Source organism: Bos taurus, chromosome 23, assembly GCF_002263795.3.
Source record: "Bos taurus isolate L1 Dominette 01449 registration number 42190680 breed Hereford chromosome 23, ARS-UCD2.0, whole genome shotgun sequence".
Lineage (NCBI taxonomy): Eukaryota > Metazoa > Chordata > Mammalia > Artiodactyla > Bovidae > Bos > Bos taurus.
In genome coordinates, this window is record NC_037350.1 from 359,166 (window position 1) to 380,893 (window position 21,728).

Below are 21,728 nucleotides of genomic sequence, written 5' to 3' on the forward strand. Positions count from 1 at the left end.
TTGTACACAAATGATGACAGTTTCACTCCCCCGCCCCCAATTTGTGTTCCCATTATTTCTTTTATTTTTTCTCTGATTTCCAAATCTAAGACTTCCAAACCTATGTTAAATAAAAATGCAAGAGTGGAAATCCTTGTCTTGTTACCGATCTTAGAGAAAATGCTTTCAGTTTTTCACCATTGAGTATGAAGTTAGCTGTAGGTTAGTCATATATGGCCTCTATTATGTTGAGGTATGCTCCTTCTATGCCCACTTTCTGGAGAGTTATTGTCATAACTGAGTGTTGAATTTTGTAAAAAGCTTTTTATGTATCCATTGAAATGACAGTATGGTTAATATTCTCCAACTTGTTGATGTGGTGTATCACACATTGATTTGTTGATATTGAAAAGTCCTTGCATCCCTGGAATAAATACCACATGATCATGGTGTATGATGATTTAATGGAACGTGCTAGTATTTTGTACACGATTGTTTTCATCTATTTTCATCAGTGATATTGGCCATTAATTTTCTTTTCTTTTCTTTTTGCAGTATCTTTGTCTGGTATTGGTATCAGGGTACTAGTGGCCTCCTAGAATGAGTTTTGGAGTTTTCCTTTCTCTGAGACTTTTGGAATGATTTCAGAAGGACAGGTGTTAGTTCTTTGCTAAATGTTTTTTAGAGTTTGTTTGTGAAGCTGTCTGGTCTTATACTTTTGTTTGTTGGAAATTTTAAATCAATTAAAAGAAATAAATTCTTGATTCCATAAGATGTTTTAAGATTTTTTCTCTTTTCACAGCACCAATATTTTCCTATCTTTTGTCTTAAAAATAAAAATTAAATTTCTGGCAATATAGCCCCAATGAACAAGAGATTTGTTTTTATTATTGTCTTAATTATGAATTCACTAAAAATAAACTCTAATATTAACAGTATTTTTTAAAATATAAACTCATATAATGAGTTGATTAGTTATGATAATCACCTAGTTTTAAAACTGCATACTACTATTTCATTATTACCAATTGTAAGATCATTATCTTTTACTTCTCATAGTCTAGTAAGTAATTTGATAATTCAGAAGGACAATAAATTAAATCCACTGCTGGAAACTTTCACAAAATGTAACTAATATTCAGATACAAGAAACAAAATGGCATGATAAAAAATCATCCCAAGAAGGATGCTTTAGACAAAGTATACCTTACCTTTGTGCTTGGATGGGATAGCTATTGTCATAAGTCTCATAGATTTCATCATCATATTCACCCCCATAGCCATCATAACCCTGAGGCAAAAATGGTAAAAAGATATATTAGCAAACAGCTTGAGTAACTGATTAATCTGTTGTTCATTAATGAGATCTTAACTTAGTTTTTATGTTTGTTTAGTCACTTTACATCATATTTTACTAGGTAAACAATTTGTATGCAATGTCGAGTAATATTTCATGGTCCAAATTTTAATATATAATAATCAAACTCAACATATCATTGAAGCAGCAATGCCTATTCGAGGATTTATTTAGAATTTTGTTCAAGACAAATTTTAAAAATCATAATATTTTGTTAAATGCTATGAGAGAGTCCCTTGGACTGCAAGGAGATCCAACCAGTCCATTCTGAAGATCAGCCCTGGGATTTCTTTGGAAGGAATGATGCTAAAGCTGAAACTCCAGTACTTTGGCCACCTCATGCGAAGAGATGACTCATTGGAAAAGACTCTGATGCTGGGAGGGATTGGGGGCAAGAGGAAAAGGGGACGACAGAGGATGAGATGGCTGGATGGCATCACTGACTCAATGGACATGAGTCTGAGTGAACTCTGGGAATTGGTGATGGACAGGGAGGCCTGGCGTGCTGCGATTCATGGGGTCGCAAAGAGTCGGACACAACTGAGCGGCTGATCTGATCTGATCTGATGAGATAATATGAATAGTTATGATAACCTAATGGTGACAAAAATCTATTTGTTACAATGCTACTGGAATTTATTTCTTCCCATAATAATAATAATTAGACTGAATCTGAAATCTGGATTCTTAAACTTTTAGTAAAAAAGGTATAGTAATTATTGTTAAAAAAAATGAAAGGAGAAAGGAAAGAATGTATAATGTATACAAAGTATATATTCCAATTGTACATTGTTCTTTTAGTGATTTAGTTTTGTTTTCTTTTGTGGTCATTGACTTTATTTTAAACTCTTGCTATCCATCTCGATTACTCTGAACTTGTAAGAAAGCCTTTATTTTTTCTGTTCTGTATCTTTGTTGGTGCAATACTTTCTTTAGAATGTACATCCATCCCACCCTATCAATTTTATAACTCCATTTCAGTCTGGAGGCTTGCAAATCTCTCCTTATTGTGTTCATAAATTTAAACCAAAATATGTGTATTTTTCCACATTAATTTTGACTAAGATTTCTGAGTTAATTTAATCTGAAAACAAGTTTAATCAAGACCTAGCTTCCCCTTTAGCCAGTCTATCCCATCAGGAAGCTTCCATAAGCTTCTTATCCTTCTCCATCAGAGGGCAGTAGATTGAAAATCACAATCACAGAAAGTTAACCAATCTGATCACATGGACCACAGCCTTGTCTAACTCACTGAAACTATGAGCCATGCTGTGTAGGGCCACCCAAGATGGACAGGTCATGGTGGAGAGGTCTGGCAAAACGTGGTCCACTGGAGAAGGGAATGGCAAACTACTTCAGTATTCTTGCCTTGAGAACCCCATGAATAGGAAGAAAAGACAAAATGATAGGACACTGAAAGATGAACTCTCCAGGTCGGTAGGTGCCCAATATGCTACTGGAGATCAGTTGAGACCTAGCTCAAGGAAGAATGAAGAGACAGAGCCAAAGCAAAACCAACACCAAGTTGTGGACATGACTGGTGATGGAAGTAGAGTCCGATGGTGTAAAGAGCAATATTGCATAGGAACCTGGAATGTTAGGTCCATGAATCAAGTCAAATTGGAAGTGGTCAAACAGGAGATGGCAAGAGTGAACATAGACATTTTAGGGATCAGTGAACTAAAATTGACTGGAATGGGTGGATTTAACTCAGATGACCATTATATCTACTACCGTGGGCAAGAATCCCTTAAAAGAAATGGAGTAGCCATCATAGTCAATAAGAGTCTGAAATGCAGTACTTGGGTGCAACCTCAAAAATGACAGAATGATCTTTGTTCGTTTCCAAGGCAAACCATTCAATATAATGATAATCCAAGCCTATGCCCCAACCAGCAATGCTGAAGAAGCTGAAGTTAAACAATTCTATGAAGACTTACAGGGTCTTCTAGAACTAACACCAAAAAAAGATGTCTTCTACTTGATAGGGGACTGGAATACAAAATAAGAAAGTAAAAAAAATAACTGGAGTAACAGGCAAATTTGGCAATCAAGTACCGAAAAGGCAGGGCAAAGGCTAATAGACTTTTGCCAAGGGAACACTGGTCATAGCAAACACCCTGTTCCAAAAACACAAGAGAAGATTCTACACATGGATCACCAGATGGCCAAAACCAAATCAGATTGATTATATTCTTTGCAGCCAAAGATGGAGAAACTCTATACAGTCAGCAAAAACAAAACTGGGAGCTGACTGTGGCTCAGATCATGAACTTATTATTGCCAAATTCAGACTTAAATTGAAGAAAGTAGGGAAAACCACTAGACCATGTATGACCTAAATCAAATCCCTTATGATTATACAGTGGAAGTGACAAATAGATTCAAGGTATTAGATCTGATAGACAGGGTACCTGAATAACTATGGATGGAGGTTTGTGACATTGTACAGGAGATCATCCCCAAGAAAAAGAAGTGAAAAAAGGCAAAATGGTTGTCTGAGGAGGCCTTACAGATAACTATGAAAGGAAGAGAAGCAAATGGCAAAGGATAAAAGAAAAGATATACCCATTTGAATGCAGAGTTCCAAAGAATAGCAAGGAGAAATAAGAAAGCATTCCTCAGTGATCAATGAAAAGAAATAGAGGAAAACAACAGAATGGTAAAGACTAAAGATCTATTCAAGAAATTAGAGATAGCAAGGGAACATTTCATACAAAGATGGGCTTGATAAAGGACAGAAATGGTAGGGACCTAACAGAAGCAGAAGATATTAAGAAGAGGTGGCAAGAATACACAGAAGAACTGTACAAAAAAGATCTTCATGACCCAGATAATCACGATGGTGTGATCACTCACCTAGAGCCAGACATCCTGGAGTGTGAAGTCAAGTGGGGCTTAGGAAGCATCACTACAAACAAAGCTGGTGGAGGTGATGGAATTCCAGTTGAGCTATTTCAAATCCTAAAAGACGACGCTGTGAAAGTGCTACACTCAATATGCCAGCAAATGTGGAAAACTCAGCAGTGGCCACAGGACAGGAAAAGGTCAGTTTTCATTCCAATCCCAAAGAAATGCAATGCCAAAGAACGCTCAAATTACTGCACAATTGCACTCATCTCACATGCTAGTAAAGGAATGCTTAAAATTCTAAGCCAGGATTCAGCAATGCGTGAGCCATGAACTTCCAGATGTTCAAGCTGGTTTTAGAATATATGCCAATAAAATGCACAACTTGGAATAAATGGACAAATTCTTAGAAAAGTACAACTTTCCAAAACTGAACTTGGAAGAAATAGAAAATCTTAACAGACCCATCACAAGCACAGAAATTGAAACTGTAATCAGAGATCTTCCAGCAAAAAAAAAAAAAAAAAAAAGCCCAGGTCCAGACAGCTTCACAGCTGAATTCTACCAAAAATTTAGAGAAGAGCTAATACCTATCCTACTCAAACTCTTCTAGAAAATTACAGAGGAAGGTAAACTTTCAAACTTATTCTATGAGGCCACCATCACTCTAATACCAAAACCTGACAAAGATGCCACAAAAAAAGAAAACTACAGGCCTATATCACTGATGAACATCGATGCAAAAATCCGTAACAAAATTCTAGCAATAGAATCCAACAACACATTAAAAAGATCATACACCATGACCAAGGGGGCTTTATTCCAGAGATGCAAGGATTCTTCAATATCCACAAATCAATCAATGTAATATACCACATTAACAAATTTAAAAATAAAAGCCATATGACTATCTCAATAGATGCAGAGAAAGCTTTTAACAAAATTCAACATCCATTTATGATAAAAGCTCTCCAGAAAGCAGGAATAGAAGGAACATACCCCAACATAGTAAAAGCTATATGTGATAAACCAACAGCAAGCATTATCTTCAATGGTGAAAAATTGAAAGCATTTCCCATAAAGTCAGGAACAAGACAAGGGTGCCCACTCTCACTACTAGTTTATTCAATATAGTTTTGGAAGTTTTGGCCACAGCAATCAGAGCAGAAAAAGAAATAAAGGGAATCCAAGTTGAAAAAGAAGTAAAACTCTCACTGTTTGCAGATGACATGATCCTCTACATAGAAAACCCTAAAGACTCCACCGGAAAATTACTAGAGCTAATCAATGAATATAGAAAAGTTGCAGGATATAAAATCAACACACAGAAAACCCTTGCATTCCTATACTCTAATAATGAGAAAATAGAAAGATAAATTAAGGAAACAATTCCATTCACCAATTACAATGAAAAGAATAAAACATTTAGGAATCTATCTACCTAAGGAAACTAAAGACCTATATATATAGAAAACTATAAAACACTGCTGAAAGAAATCAAAAAGGACACTAATAGATGGAGAAATATACCATGTTCATGGATCGGAAGAATCTATATATTGAAAATGAGTATACTACTCAAAGCAATCTATAGATACAATGCAATCCCTATTAAGCTACCAACAGTATTTTTCACAGAGCTAGACAAATAATTTCACAATCTGTATTAAAACAAACAAACAAACAAACAAAAAAAAAAAAAAAAACTCAAATAGCCAAAGCTATCTTGAGAAAGAAGAATGGAACTGGAGGAATCAACCTGCCTGAATTCAGGCTGTACTACAAAGCCACAGTCATCAAGACAGTATGGTACTGGCACAAAGACAGAAGTATAGATCAATGGAAGAAAATAGAAAGCCCAGAGATAAATCCACACATTTATGGACACCTTATCTTTGACAAAGGAGGCAAGAATATACAATGGAGAAAAGACAATCTCTTTAACAAGTGGTGCTGGGAAACCTGGTCAGCCACTTGTAAAAGAATAAACTAGAACACTTTCTAACACCATACAAAAAGATAAACTCAAAATGGATTAAAGATCTAAATGTAAGACCAGAAACTATAAAACTCCTAGAGGAGAACATAGGCAAAACACTATCTGACATAAATCACAGCAGGATCCTCTATGACTCACCTCCCAGAACACTGGAAATAAAATAAAAAATAAATAAATTGGACCTAATTAAAACTAAAATCTTCTGCACAACAAAGAAAACTCTAAGCAAGGTGAAAAGACAGCCTTCAGAATGGGAGAAAATAATAGCAAATGAAGCAACTGACAAACAACTAATCTCAAAAATATACAAGCAACTTCTGCAGCTCAATTCCAGAAAAATAAAGGACCCAATCAAAAAATGGGCCAAAGAACTAAACAGACATTTATCCAAAGAAGACATACAGATAGTGAACAAACACATGAAAAGATGCTCAACATCACTCATTATCAGAGAAATGCAAATCAAAAACACGATGAGGTACCATTTCATGCCAGTCAGAATGGCTGCGATCCAAAAGTCTACAAGCAGTAAATGCTGGAGAGGGTGTGGAGAAAAGGGAACCCTCTTGCACTGTTGGTGGGAATGCAAACTAGTTCAGCCACTATGGAGAACAGTGTGGAGAGTCCTTAAAAAACTGGAAATAGAACCCTCTTACGACCCAGCAATCCCACTACTGAGCATACACACCGAGGAAACCAGAATTGAAAGAGACACAGGTTGTTTCCATGTCTTGGCTATTATAAACAGTGCTGCGATGAACATTGGGGTACACGTGTCTCTTTCCCTTCTGGTTTCCTCAGTGTGTATGCCCAGCAGTGGGATTGCTGGATCATAAGGCAGTTCTATTTCCAGTTTTTTAAGGAATCTCCACACTGTTCTCCATAGTGGCTGTACTAGTTTGCATTCCCACCAACAGTGTAAGAGGGTTCCCTTTTCTCCACACCCTCTCCGAACACATGTATACCTGTGGCGGATTCATTTTGATATTTGGCAAAACTAATACAATTATGTAAAGTTTAAAAATAAAATAAAATTAGAAAAAAAAAAGAAAGAGACACAGGTACCCCAATGTTCATTGTAGCACCATTTATAATAGCCAGGACATGGAAGCAACCTAGATGTCCATCAACAGATGAATGGATAAGAAAGCTGTGGTACATATACACAATGGAATATTACGCAGCCATTAAAAAGAATACATTTGAATCAGTTCTAATGAGGTGGATGAAACTGGAGCTGATTATACAGAGTGAAGTAAGCCAGAAAGAAAAACACCAATACAGTATACTAATGCATATATATGGAATTTAGAAAGATGGTAACAATAATGCTGCATGCGAGACAGCAAAAGAGACACAGATGTATAGAACAGTCTTTTGGACTCTGTGGGAGAGGGAGAGGGTGGGATGATTTGGAAGAATGGCATTGAAACATGCATAATATCAGATAAGAAATGAATCGCCAGTCCAGGTTTGATGCAGGATACAGGATGCTTGGGGCTGGTGCACTGGGATGACCCAGAGGGATGGTACGGGGAGGGAGGTGGGAGGGGGTTCAGGATGAGGAATATGTGTATACCCATGGTGGATTCATATTAATGTATGGCAAAACCAATACAATATTGTAAAGTAATTAGCCTCCAATTAAAATAAATAAATTTACATTAAAAAAAAAAGAAAAGTCAGAGGAACCAGAGATCAAATTGCCAACATCCGCTGGATCATCTAAAAAGCAAGAGAGTTCCAGAAAAACATCTATTTCTGCTTTATTGACTATGCCAAAGCCTTTGACTATGTGGGTCATAACAGACTGTGGACTCTTCAAGAGATGGGAATACCAAACCACCTCACCTGCCTCCTGAGGAATCTACACGCAGGTCAGGAAGAAATGGTTAGAACTTGACGTGGGACAAAAGACTGGTTCCAAATAGGAAAGGAGTATGTCAAAGCTGTATACTGTCACCCTGTTTATTTAACTTATATGCAGAGTACATCATGAAAAAAGGTGGAGTCAAGATTTCCCAAAGAAATATCAATAACCTCAGATATGCAGATGACACTACACTTGTGGTAGAAAGTGAAGAAGAACTAAAGAGCATCTTGATGAAAGTGAAAGAGGATGTGAAAAAGTTGGCTTAAAGCTCAACATTCAGAAAACGAAGATCATGGCATCTGGTCCCATCACTTTATGGCAAAAAGGTGGGGAAACAGTGGAAGCAGTGATAGACTTTATTTATTTGGGCTCCAAAATCACTGCAGATGGTAACTGCATCCATGAAATTAAAAGACACTTGCTCCTTGGAAGAAAAGTTATGACAACCTAGACACCATATTAAAAAGCAGAGGCATTACTTTGCCAACAAAGGTCCATCTAGTCAAAGCTATAGTTTTCCCAGTAGTCATATATGGATGTAAGAGTTGGACTATAAAGAAAGCTGAGCACCAAAGAATTGATGTTTTTGAACTGTGATGTTTGATAAGACTCTTGAGAGTCCCTTGGACTGCAAGGGGATCCAACCAGTCCATCCTAAAGGAAATCAGTCCTGAATATTCATTGGAAAGACTGATGCTGAAGCTGAATCTCTAATACTTTGGCCACCTAATGTGAAGAACTGACTTACTTGAAAAAAACTTTAAGCTGGAAAAGACTGAAGGCGGAAGGAGAAGGCGACGACAGAGGATGAGATGGTTGGATGGCATCATCGACTCAATGGACATGAGTTTTATTAAACTCCGAGAGTTGGTGATGGACAGGGAGGCCTGGCGTGCTGCGGTTCATGGGGTTGCAAAGAGTCGGACACAATTGAGCAACCGACCTGAACTGAATCTGAGAGCTACTATTTTTCATCAACAAAGAATATCTTAAAAACATTACTTCTTTATTACTCCCCCATTTGATTTACTCATATATAATGATAGTTTGGGTTTTTTCTGAGTCTGATCTCAATTATTTCTATTTTCTTGTACCTTTCTTGTATTTTTCTGTTAATGGTTTTGATTTCATCTTATTTATGCTCTGAAGTATGGACCAGTTCCTCAGTTTGATCTTTCAAGTTCCTAATTGTTTCTATTGAATTAAAAAAAAAATAGTGTCTGTATATAATATTGCATACAGATTGTTTTAAAATAGGGCCAAAGGATTTTTTTTTTTCCCCAAAACGCAACAGCTACTTTTCTTCTCCTTCTCCAACTTCCAGTTCTCATGTAGCTTTTCCACCTATTGTTTTAGTAGTATTTTAGTATTTCAGTTCAGTTCAGTTTGGTAGCTCACTTGTGTCCAACTTTTTTCGACCCCATGAATCACAGCACGCCACACCTCCCTGTGCATCACCAACTCCCATAGTTCACTCAAACTCATGTGCATCGAGTTGGTGATGCCATCCAGACAACTCATCCTCTGTCGACCCCTTCTCCTCCTGTCCCCAGCCCCTCCTAGCATCAGGGTATTTTCCAATGAGTCAACTCTTTGCATGAGGTGGCCAAAGTATTGGAGTTTCAGCCTCAGCATCAGTCCTTCCAATAAACACCCAGGACTGGTCTCTTTTAGGATGGACTGGCTGGATCTCCTTGCAGTCCAAGGGACTCACAAGGGCCAAAGGATTTTTTTTTTTTTCTCCAGCCCCACAGTTCAAAAGCATCAATTCTTTGGCATTCAGTTTTCCTTATAGTCCAATTCTCACATCCATAAATGTGATTTTATTTATTTTTGTGTTAAATAATATGTTTAAATTTATGCTGCTTGATTTACGAATGTTAGTCATCTTTCTCTTGACTGGCCATTCATTCTTTACAATAGTTCTTTAGAACTTTATTATAGACTCCACCAAACATGTCTTCCTAATATAGTTGCATCATAACTTTTCATTAAATTTTGCTTGTTACTGAGTAATAACTAATTATTATTCTCAAATGAGACAAAGAGTTCATAATATTTCTACCTTATTTTCATATCTTCTTGTTTCTTCTAAAGTTAATCATTGCTCATTAACTTTATTGTCTTCTTATTTTTCTATATGTTTAGAATTGTTTTACTTCAATTGTTCCAATAGTTACACTAATATAGCAATACTATTTCCACATATTCCCAAGTATCAGATAATCTCTCATATCCTTTTGTTCTCCATGGAGATCACCTCCTTCAGGACCAGATTATTGCACTGGTCTAGACTGTTGAACTCCTAGGTCTGAAGGCAGAGTATTTTTCCCAAACCTCCCCCACCCCTGCAGTTCATGTGGAGTTCCATTTTACCACATTCCATCTTCTGCTTGTTCTCATTTCTTCCTGAAACATGGCTTTCAGTAAACTCTGATAAGAGGTATATAGGAGAGAAATATCTATATTTTATCTCTCTTTCTCTCCTTTTTAGTTTTATATTCCCTCCATATCTAGCTTTTTTATTTTACTTTTCTTGGCATGAAAACTTTAATTATACAGAAAAGTTAAATAATAGTACAATGAACTCATCTACTCTTCATCTAGATACGTCAATTTTGTCCCATCTGTATTATCTCAATATATATATGCTAAACCATTCACAAGTCTACTCCAAGAATATGACATTTCATCATTAAACATCTCAGCTTCCAGCTCCTGAGTATATTATCCTACATAGATATAGTACTATTGCTCCCTCAAAATTGCTCACAATAATTTAATAATACCATTTACTGTGATACCATTTACTGTGTGTAGTTAAAATTCTGTTATTGTCAAAAACAGGGCTTTCTTTTACAGGTTTTTTTTTTTTTTTTTTTTTTGGAAGGATAATTGCTTTACATAATTTTGGTGCTTTCTGTCAACCCTCAACATGAATCAGCCATAGATATACATATATCTCCTCCCTTTTGAAACTTCCTCCCATCTCCCTCCACAACACACCCCTCTAGGTTGATACAGAGTCCTTGTTTGAGTTTTCTGAGCCATACAGCAAATTCTCCTTGGTTATCTATTTTACATATGGTAATATGTTACTCTTTTCATACATCTCATCCTCTCCTCCCCTCTCCCCATGTCCATAAGTCTATTCTCTATATCGGTTTCTCCATTGTTGCCCTGTAAATAGATTCTTCAGTACCATTTTTCTAAATTCCATATATGTGCATTAAAATACAATATTTATCTGTCTTTATGACTCACCTCACTCTGTATAATAGGTTCTAGGTTCATCCACCTCATCAGAACTGACTCAAATGTGTTCCTTTATATGGCTGAGTAGTATTCTATTGTGTATATGTACCACACCTTCTTTATCCATTCACCTGTCGATGGACATCTAGGCTGCTTCCATGTTCTAGATATTGTAAATAATCCCACTCCTAGGCATATACCCTGAGGAAACCAAAATTGAAAGACACAGGTATCCCATTGCTCACTGCAGCACTATTTACAATAGCTAGAACATGGAAGCAACCTTTTACAAGTATTTTTTAAAGATCAAAATCCAATGAAAATTCATGAATAGTATTTAGTCACCAAATCTGTTTAGTTTTTTTGGAACTATCATAGTCTCCAGCCATTTATTATTTTCTGTAGCATTAATTTTTGAGTAGTCCGGATAAGTTGTTTTTCAGACTGTCCAATATTCTTAATTTGCCTGATTAGTCTCATAATTATATTCCAACTGGATATTTTTGAAAGAATACTACATATGTGATATTGTGTTGAACATTTACAAAATTTAAAATTCTAGATTTACATTTGACTGATTGGCTGAGTATTAAACTTATACTGGGAGTTTTGGCTGAGAGTAAATCTTACACTGGGAGAAGGCTGGGACTTTCCTGGAGGTCCAGTGGCTAAGACTTCGTGCTCCTAATGCATGGAATATGGGCTGAATTTCTGGTTGGGGAATATCCTGCATGCCATGTCTCATGATTAAAAAAAAAAATCGTTTAAGCTGAAAATTATTTTCATTCAAAATTTCCCATTCTTTGATTCAATGTATTCTATCATTATATACATATGATGTTGGGAATTCTTGCTCTTGTATGTTACCTAGTTTCGTTTTGTCTCATTTCATTTTTTCCCCCCTTTCTAGATGCTTTTTACAACTTTTCTCTAATGTTCTGAAAATTTCCAATTCTGTGTTCATATGTTCACTTCCTTTCACTCCTTGTGCAGGGTACTTAATAAGCTCTTTCCATCTGGAAGCTTATGCTCTCCAGTTCTGGGAAGTGCTTCATTTTTGTTTTCAATTTCTTGAGCTCCTACTAGTGAAATGCTGGATCTTCTGGATTGGTGCATTAATTTTTATCTTTGTATCCTATGTGAAACCTCTTACTCTTTTTGTTTTACTAAAGTGAGACTTCTATAAGTTCATCTTCCAACCATTCTATAAAATATACACATGAACACTCATAACTATTAGGGTGTGGAGAGAAGATTTCCTTGTATTAACATCTTATCCTCATCTCTCCTCTGGTAGATTAAGAGTTAACATCACAGTTAGAATTTCTCAGTGCAGCAATGGGCAGTGCCTGGTCCCAGCTTTTTATCCTGGTATCCACCTGGGGCTGTACCTGGGAGATGAATGATATTTGCCACAGGTGTCTTTTTTTCCAGCACCTGAGCTATTGTTCCTCTGCCAAGCTTGTAAAAATTTAGCTTCAGTCATCTTTATGTCCTGCTCATGACTCAAGAGCTCAAGCATCCCACCGGAGGCAAGCAAGTTTTGTTTCATCTTGTTTCTTTGTATGTATGTGCGTGTCCTACAGCAAATGGCTAGAATAGCTATGGAGGGGCAGATGCATGTCTTTGGGGCCTCCAGTCTCCTGAATTCCCTTCCCTTGTCGTATTCCCATCTATTAAAATGCTACTGACTTCAAAAGGCCATTGAAATTACATAATTTCAAGAGATTTTCCTACTCTTACCAAGCATATGGTAACCCTCCATGCATGCTAAGTCTCTTCAGTTATATAAGATTCTTTGTGATGCTATGGACTGTAGCCTGTCAGTCTTCTCTCTCCATAGGATTCTCCAGGCTAGAATATGAGGGTTAGAATAAGAGGGTTTTTGTGCCCCCCTCCAATGATCTTCCCCACCCAAGGATCAAACCCACATCTCCTATATCTTCTTCAGTGCAAGCAGATTCCTTATCACTGAGCATTAGTAACTCTACCCTCTGAATTTTCATAGCCCATTGTTTTCTTCTCACTGCTACTGTGGATATCTAAACATATACCATATTTATTTTTCTATAATTTTCTCTTTTCAGAATTTAAGTTCCTGAAAAGCAAGTTAATCACTTTTTTGTTGCCTTGTGGTGTTTATCATAGTGTCTTCCACAGAGTATTTGCAGGGAGAGAGCAAATTAACCAAAATGGTGTGTCCAGGCTCTCTTGTCCCACATTGGCAAATAATGACTATGTAACAGCTGAGATCATTTATAGCACTGCACATGCTCATCAGGAGGTACTCACTTGGTCACGAACTACTTTGGGCTGTAGGGATATATCAGCTCACCTAGAAAGTGGTGGCATTTACTGCTGCATCACAGTTGGGTCATCCATGAGAGTAGAGAATATAGCGTGTCTAGTGCTACAGCTACTGCATCAACCAGGAGTGAATAATGTTATGGCCACTGTGCCAGCCAGGAGAGAATAAATGTGCTTGTAGTTCCTATGGCTTCGCTAGTCTCCTCCCAGCCCTCAAGCCTTGCCTACCCTGGGTTAAACGAACAGTGTGGACACTGTGAAGAGTGAGACAATTGTTGCTGTGAACAGGATCAGCAATACAGTATTTATTAAATAAATATGCACTGAGTTGTTAAATTAACACAAAGAAGACTATTTTCACCCAGTGTAGATACATGTTGACTCATATCAATCACTACTAATAGGCAAGTATTACAAATGATGAGTAGAAAGTAGCTTTATCTCTATTTATGAAGAATAGCTTTATCATTTGGCCTTTGGATGACTATTACATTTTTTCCCTTATTTACATTTACACTCTTTAAAAGTCTTAACACAAAAAATCCACAGAATAGATAGAGATTTTTCCTGGCAGCCCACAATTTCCTAAAGCACATAGAGCAGTCATCTATAATTACTTGTATGTTTGCACAAGAAAGATACTTATACTTAATATGTCTTTGTTTTGTAACAACTGATGTAAATGTTTCTGTGATTTTCTTAGGACAGGAAAAATATTGATCATGCTGGTGGTGTTCTAAGGTAAATCACTAATATAGATATGCTTTCAAAAGGGCCACTCAATATCTGCAAGACATTCAAATTAAATAAAAGCAAGAGAGTTTCAGAAAAACATCTGCTTCTTCTTTATTGTCTATGCCATAGCCTTTGAATGTGTTCAGTTCAGTTCAGTCGCTCAGTGCTGTCCACCTCTTTGTGACCTCATGGACTGCAGCATGTCAGGCCTCCCTGTCGATCACCAACTCCCAGAGTTTACTCAAACTCATGTCCATTGAGTCGGTGATGCCATCCAACCATCTCATCCTCTGTCGTCCCTGTCTCCTCCCACCTTCAGTCTTTCCTGTCTCCTCCCACCTTCAGTCTTTCCCAGCATCAGGACCTTTTCAAATGAGTCAGCTCTTCGCATCATGTGGCCAAGGTATTGGAGTTTCAGCTTCAACATCAGTCCTTCCAACGAATATTCAGGACTCATTTCCTTTAGGATGAACTGGTTGGATTTCCTTGCAATAGAAGGGACTCTCAAGAGTCCTTTGACTATGTGGAGTGTGTGGATCAGAACAAACTGTGGAAAATTCTCAAAGAGATGGGAATACCAGGCCACCTGAACTGCCTCCTGAGAAATCTGTATGCAGGTCAGGATGTAACAGTCAGAAATGGACATGGGACAACAGACTGGTTCCAAATCGGGAAAGGAGCACATCAAGGCTGTATATTGTCACGCTGCTTATTTAACTTATATGCAGAGTACATCATGAGAAATGCTGGACTGGATGGAGCACAAGCTGGAATCAAGATTGTCAGGAGAAATATAAATAACCTCAGATATGCAGATAACACCACCCTTATGGCAGAAACTGAAGAAGAACTAAAGAGGCTCTTGATGAAAGTAAAAGAGGAGAGAAAAAAATTTGGCTTAAAACTCCATATTCAGATAACTAAGACTATGGCATCTTGTCCCATCACTTCATGGCAAATAGATGGGGAAACAATGGAAACAGTGACAGACTTTATTTTTGGGGGCTCCAAAACTGCAGATGGTGACTGCAGCCATAAAATTAAAAGATGCTTGCTCCTTGGAAGAAAAGTTATGATCAACCTAGACAGCATATTAAAAGGCAGATACATTACTTTGCTAACAAAGATCCATCTAGTCAAAGCTATAGTTTTTCCAGTAGTCATGTATGGATGTGAGAGTTAGACTAAAAAGAAAGCTGAGCCCGGAAGAATTGATGCTTTTGAACTGTGGTGTTGAAGAAGACTCTTGAGAGTCCCTTGGACAGCAAGGAGATCCAACCAGTCCATCCTAAAGGAAATCAGTCCTGAATATTCATTGGAAGGATTGATGCTGAAGCTGAAACCCCAGTACTTTGGCCACCCGATGTCAAGAACTGACTCATTTGAAAAGACCCTGATGCTGGGAAAGATTGAAGGCAGGAGGAGAAGGGGATGACCGAGGATGAGATGGTTGGATGGCATCACCAACTCAATGGACATGAGTTTGAGTAAGCTCCGGGACAGGGAAGCCTGGTGTGCTGCAGTCCATGCAGTCATAAAGACTCTGACATGACTGAGTGACTGAACTGAACTGAATGGACAGCTGAAGTATGTATGAGATACAAAATTTTAAATATATTTGTGTAAGATAAAATATTAATATATATTAATATAAATATAAATTTATTACATCTAAATTATTAATGACATCATTCAAGATGCTCCTATTCTATTTTTCTGCAGTTTATAAAATATTCTCAAGAATACTAAATGTTAATATGTCTCACTATGATTTTGTATCTTTTTCTTTTCCCTTGTATTTCATCTGATTTTTGCTTTATGTATCTTTGTTTCTTTTTTAGGTGTCTAGCACCTATTATACAGAGTGAAGTAAGTCAGAAAGAGAAAGAAAAGTATTGTATATTGATGCATATATGTATGAAATCCAAATACTGATGCATTTATTTTTAGGACAGCAATAGAGAAACAGACATAGAGAACAGATATATGGACACAGGGGGATGGGAGGAGGGAGAGGGTGAGATGTATTGGTACAGTAACATTGATATTTACAATAGCATATATAAAATAGCCAATGGGAATTGATGTATGACTCAGGGAACTAAAACAGCAGAGGCTCTGTGGCAGTCTAGAAGGATGGGAAGGAGAGGGAAATGGGAGGCAGGTTCAGGAGGAGGGGAAATGGGTGTACCTATTGCTGATTCTTATTGATATCTGACAGAAAATGACAAATTCTGCAAAGCAATTATCTTTCAGTTAAAAATTAAGTTTAAAAAAGTCTTTATCATGATTAAGGTCATGAAATATAACACATTATTTGCTCAATAAACATTTTTATGACAAAACAACACAAATTTTATTGAAGGAATTTGTAAAATATTTTCAAAATTAAAGTAATTCATAATACTGACACTGCTAGAGAAAAGCAAAATCAAAGAATATGCTAAATCAAGCAAAGCTAACTTTATTGGCAGAGAAAAGGCAGGAGTTTATAAAGACAAAAAAATAAAACTGCAACGTTGCAAAATTTCTTTTCAAAAGATTATGGTTGGTGCTGCAAACTAAAGCTGTGCTTATCTGTATATGGTTAGCTGCTAAAAGCTATCACTAGAGGGAGGTAGAAGTCCAGTACTGAGACAAATTGCAGGTGTTCTTGAGTGTCCTTGGCACTGTTTTCCTTCCAGTGTTATTGAGATGTAATCAACATACAGTTCTGTTTAAGGTGTGCAGCATGATAATTTGACATATACATCATTAAATAAAATAAGTCTAGTGATCATCATCAATTATGGATACAAGATTAAATAAATATAAAAAAGTCTTTCCTTGTAAGGAGAACTCTTTGTATTTAGTCTCTTAGTAACTCTCATATATAACATGTAACAGTGTAAATTATGTGTATTAAATTGTATGTTACATATTAAGTATTTATCTTATAACTGGAAGCTTATACTTTGTGACTACTTTCTTCCAATTCACCCTCAGCCACCTGTTGCTTCTGGTAGTCACAAATCTGATCACTTCTATGAGTTTGTTTATTTGTTTTGGAAATATAATTAACCTAGAACACAATGTTATTTCCTGATATGTCACATAGACAATATTTCTCTACATTTCAAAATGTTCACCACAGTAAGTCAAGTTATGATATGTCACCATACAAAGTTACTACGAAGTTATTAACTCTGTATTCCATGCCCAGGAGTCACTTGTTTTGCAACTGGAAGTTTGTATCTCTGAAATCTCCTTCACCTATTGTTTTTTCTTTCTCCCATCCCACACCTGTTGCTTCTCTGTGTCTATAACTCTGTTTCACTTATGTTTGTTCATTTGTTTTGTTTTTTAGATTCCACGTGTAAGTGAAATTAGGCAGTATTTGTTTTTCTCTGATTTATAACAGTCTGGATAATATCCTCTAGGTCCATCCATGTATTTGCAAGTGGCAAAATTTCATTCCGTTTTCACGACTAATATTATATTATATATCTATACATATTATTTATCTATTTATCTACTGATGGGCACTTAGATGGCTTCCCAGGTGGCATTGGTGGTAAAGAACCTGCCTACTAATGCAGGGGATGTAAGAGACATGGGTTTGATCCCTAGGTCAGAAAGATCCCCTAGAGGAGGACATCGTGACCCACTCCAGAATTCTTGCCTGGAGAATCCCATGGATAGAGGAGCCTATTGGGCTACAGTCTATAGAGTTGCCAAAAGTTTAACACAACTGAAGTGACTTAGCATGCATGGGCAATTAGATTGCTTCTGTATCTTGATAATTACAAATAAGGCTACACTGAACATACAAGTCTATTTTTTTTTTGTTTTTTTGTTTTTGAAAATTAGTTTTCTTTTCTTTAGATAAACACACAAGAGTGGAATTGTTGGATAAAATGGTAGATTAAAAAATATATATATATTTTGAGTAATCTTTATATTGTTTTCCATAGTGGCTGCACTGATGTACATTCCCACCAACAGATTATGAGGATTCAATTTTTCTCCATATCCTCACTAACACTTGTAATTTTATATATTTTTGATAATTGCCATTCTGACAGGTGTGAGATATCTCACTTTTCTTTTGATTTGAATTTTTCTGATGATTAAAGATGGCAAGGGTCTTTTCATGTGCGATTGGCCATCTGTATATCTTCTTTGAGGAAAAAAGTATTTTCAGAACTTCTGCCTATATTTTAATCAGGTCATTTATTATATTTTCTTTTTAAATTTATATCAGTTCTTTGCATATTTTGAATATTAACCCCTTATCAGATATATCAATTTAAAATATACTCTGCCATTCAGTACGTGACCTTTTCATTTTCCTGAAAGTTTCCTTAATTTTGCAAAAGCTTTTTAGTTTGATGTGGTCTCACTTGTTTACTTTTGCTTTTACTTCCATTGTATGAGGATACACTCAAAATAAATATACTAAAACTAAAGAGTTTACTGCTTTTGTTTACTACTGGAGGTTTTATGGTTTCAAGTCTTACTTTTAAGTCTTTAATACATTTTTAATGTATTTTTGTGAATGGTGTGAGAGAGTAGTCTAGTTTCATTATTTTGTATGTAGTTGTCTAGTTTTCCCAACACCATTTATTGAAGAGGTGCTCTTTTACTGACAGTATATTATTGCCTCCTTTGTTTTAGGTTAATTGCCCAAATAAGTGTGGATACATTTCTGGGTGCCCAGTTCTGTTCCATTAATCTAATTGCCTCTTTGTTCCAGTTTCATCCTTTGTGGATTACTTTAGCTTGTAGTATAGACTAAAGTCTAGGACTATGGTAAGTCCAGCTTTGTTCTTCTTTCTCAAGATTGCTTTGACTATTCAGTCTTTTGTGTGTCTGTACAAATTTTAATATTTTATGTTCTAGATAAACAAAAAAAGCCATTGTAACTTGATGGGGATTGCACTGAATCTATCAGAGAAGGCAATGGAAACCCATTCAAGGACTCTTGCCTGGAAAATCCCATGGATGGAGGAGCCTGGTAGACTGCAGTCCATGGGGTCGCTAAGAGTCAGACAGGACTGAGCGACTTCTCTTTCACTTTTCACTTTCATGCATTGGATAAGGAAATGGCAACAGACTCTAGTGTTCTTGCCTTGAGAATCCCAGGGACGGGGGAGCCTGGTGGGCTGCTGTCTATGGGGTCACACAGAGTCGGACACGACTGAAGTGACTTAGCAGCAGTAGCAGCAGCCTTGAATCTACAGATTGCCTTCGGGAGTGTGATCATTTTAACAATATTAATTCTTGCAATCCATGAACATAGATTATCTTTCCAACTGTTTGTGTCATCGTCAGTTTCTTTCATCAATATCTTATAATCTTATTTTTAGGTATCTTGTTCTTTTTGATTTTATTGTAAGTGGGATTGTTTACTTAATTTCTCTTTCTGTTTTCTCAGTTTTGATGTATAGAAATCCATCAGATTTCTGTATTTTAGTTTTTGTATTCTATAAGTATACTGAAGTTTTTAATGAGTTCTAATAGATTTTTGATTTTTTACACACCAAAATCATACAGTATTTGTCTTTCTCCATTTGACTTATTTCAGTTAGTGTAATATCCTCTATGTCCATCCATGTTTTTGCAAATGACAAAATTTCATTCCTTTTTATGGTTGAGTAATATTTCATTATATAGCTATACGTTTTCTTTATTTATCTACTGATTTTTTATGTATATTATTCTATCAACTGCAAAGTGAGAGTTTTAATACTTTCTATATAATTTAGATACATTTTATTCCCTTTTCTAATTATTGTGTCTAGTATTTCTAATGCTATGTTGAATAAACCTTTGAGATTGGACTTGTCTTGCTCTTAATCTTAGAGGTTAGGGTCAGGGACAGCGGGCCAGAGGAGCTACCCTATGCCCCTAAGCCTGAGGCCAAGGGTGGCAGCAAGGAGGAGCAACTGCACGACCAAGGCCAGGGGCGGTGGCCGGGAGGACCAACCCCACGTCCAAGGAGCCATGGCTGTGCGGGCGCAGGAGGGCCTAGAGGAGCTACCCCACATTGAAGGTCAGGAAGGGCGGCAGTGAGGAGATACCCCTTGTCCAAGGTAAGGAGCAATGGCTGCACTTTGCTGGAGCAGCCGTGAAGAGATACCCCATGCCCAAGGTAAGAGAAACCCATGTAAGATGGTAGGTGTTGCAAGAGAGCATCAGGGCAAACACACTGAAACCATACTCACAGAAAACTAGTCAATCTAATCACACTAGGACAATGAAACTAAGCCATGCCCGTGGGGCAACCCAAGATGGGTGGGTCATGGTGGAAAGATTTGACAGGATGTGGTCCACTGGAGAAGGGAATGGCAAACCACTTTAGTATTCTTGCCTTGAGAACCCCATGAACAGTATGAAAAGGCAAAATGATAGGATACTGAAAGAGAAACTCCCCAGGTCAGTAGGTGCCCAATATGCTACTGGAGATCAGTGGAGAAATAACTCCAGAAAGAATGAAGGGATGGAGGCAAAGCAAAAAGAGTACCCAGCTGTGGACGGGACTGGTGATAGAAGCAAGGTCCGATGCTGTAAAGAGCAATATTGCATAGGAACCTGGAATGTCAGGTCCATGAATCAAGGCAAATAGGAAGTGGTCAAACAAGATATGGCAAGAGTGAATGTCGACATTCTAGGAATCAGTGAACTGAAATGGACTGGAATGGGTGAATTTAACTCAGATGACCATTATATCTATTACTGCGGGCAGGAATCCCTCAGAAGAAATGGAGTGGCCATCATGGTCAACAAAACAGTCCGAAATGTAGTACTTGGATGCAATCTCAAAAACGACAGAATGATCTCTGTTCGTTTCCAAGGCAAACCATTCAATATCACAGTAATCCAAGTCTATGCCCCAACCAGTAATGCTGAAGAAGCTGAAGTTGAACGGTTCTATGAAGACCTACAAGACCTTTTAGAACTAACACCCCCAAAAGATGTCCTTTTCATTATAGGGGACTGGAATGCAAAAGTAGGAAGTCAAGAAACACCTGGATGTATACCTGTGATGGATTCATTTTGATATTTGGCAAAACGAATACAATTATGTAAAGTTTAAAAATAAAATTAGAAAAAAAAAATAAATGTTAACCCCTTAAAAAAAAAAAAAAGAAAAAAAGAGAAAGAAACACCTGGAGTAACAGGCAAATTTGGCCTTGGAATATGGAATGAAGCAGGGCAAAGACTAATAGAGTTTTGCCAAGAAAATGCACTGGTCATAGCAAACACCCTCTTCCAACAACACAAGAGAAGACTACACATGGACATCACCAGATGGTCAACACTGAAATAAGATTGATTATATTCTTTGCAGCCAAAGATGGGGAAGCTCTATACAGTCAGCAAAAACAAGA

At 36.9% G+C, this 21,728-nt stretch overlaps 1 protein-coding gene across 8 annotated transcripts in view; it reads right to left on the bottom strand.

Annotated features, from left to right (window-relative positions):
• Positions 1 to 21,728, bottom strand: part of KHDRBS2 (KH RNA binding domain containing, signal transduction associated 2) — a 773,215-nt gene that overhangs the window by 171,135 nt on the left and 580,352 nt on the right. For all 8 annotated transcript variants that reach the window (XM_059880504.1, XM_024983848.2, XM_059880501.1 and 5 more), the window contains exon 7: positions 1,191 to 1,270. In XM_059880504.1, the coding sequence (XP_059736487.1) occupies positions 1,191 to 1,270 (80 nt within the window). The remainder of the gene's footprint in view (positions 1 to 1,190; positions 1,271 to 21,728) is intronic.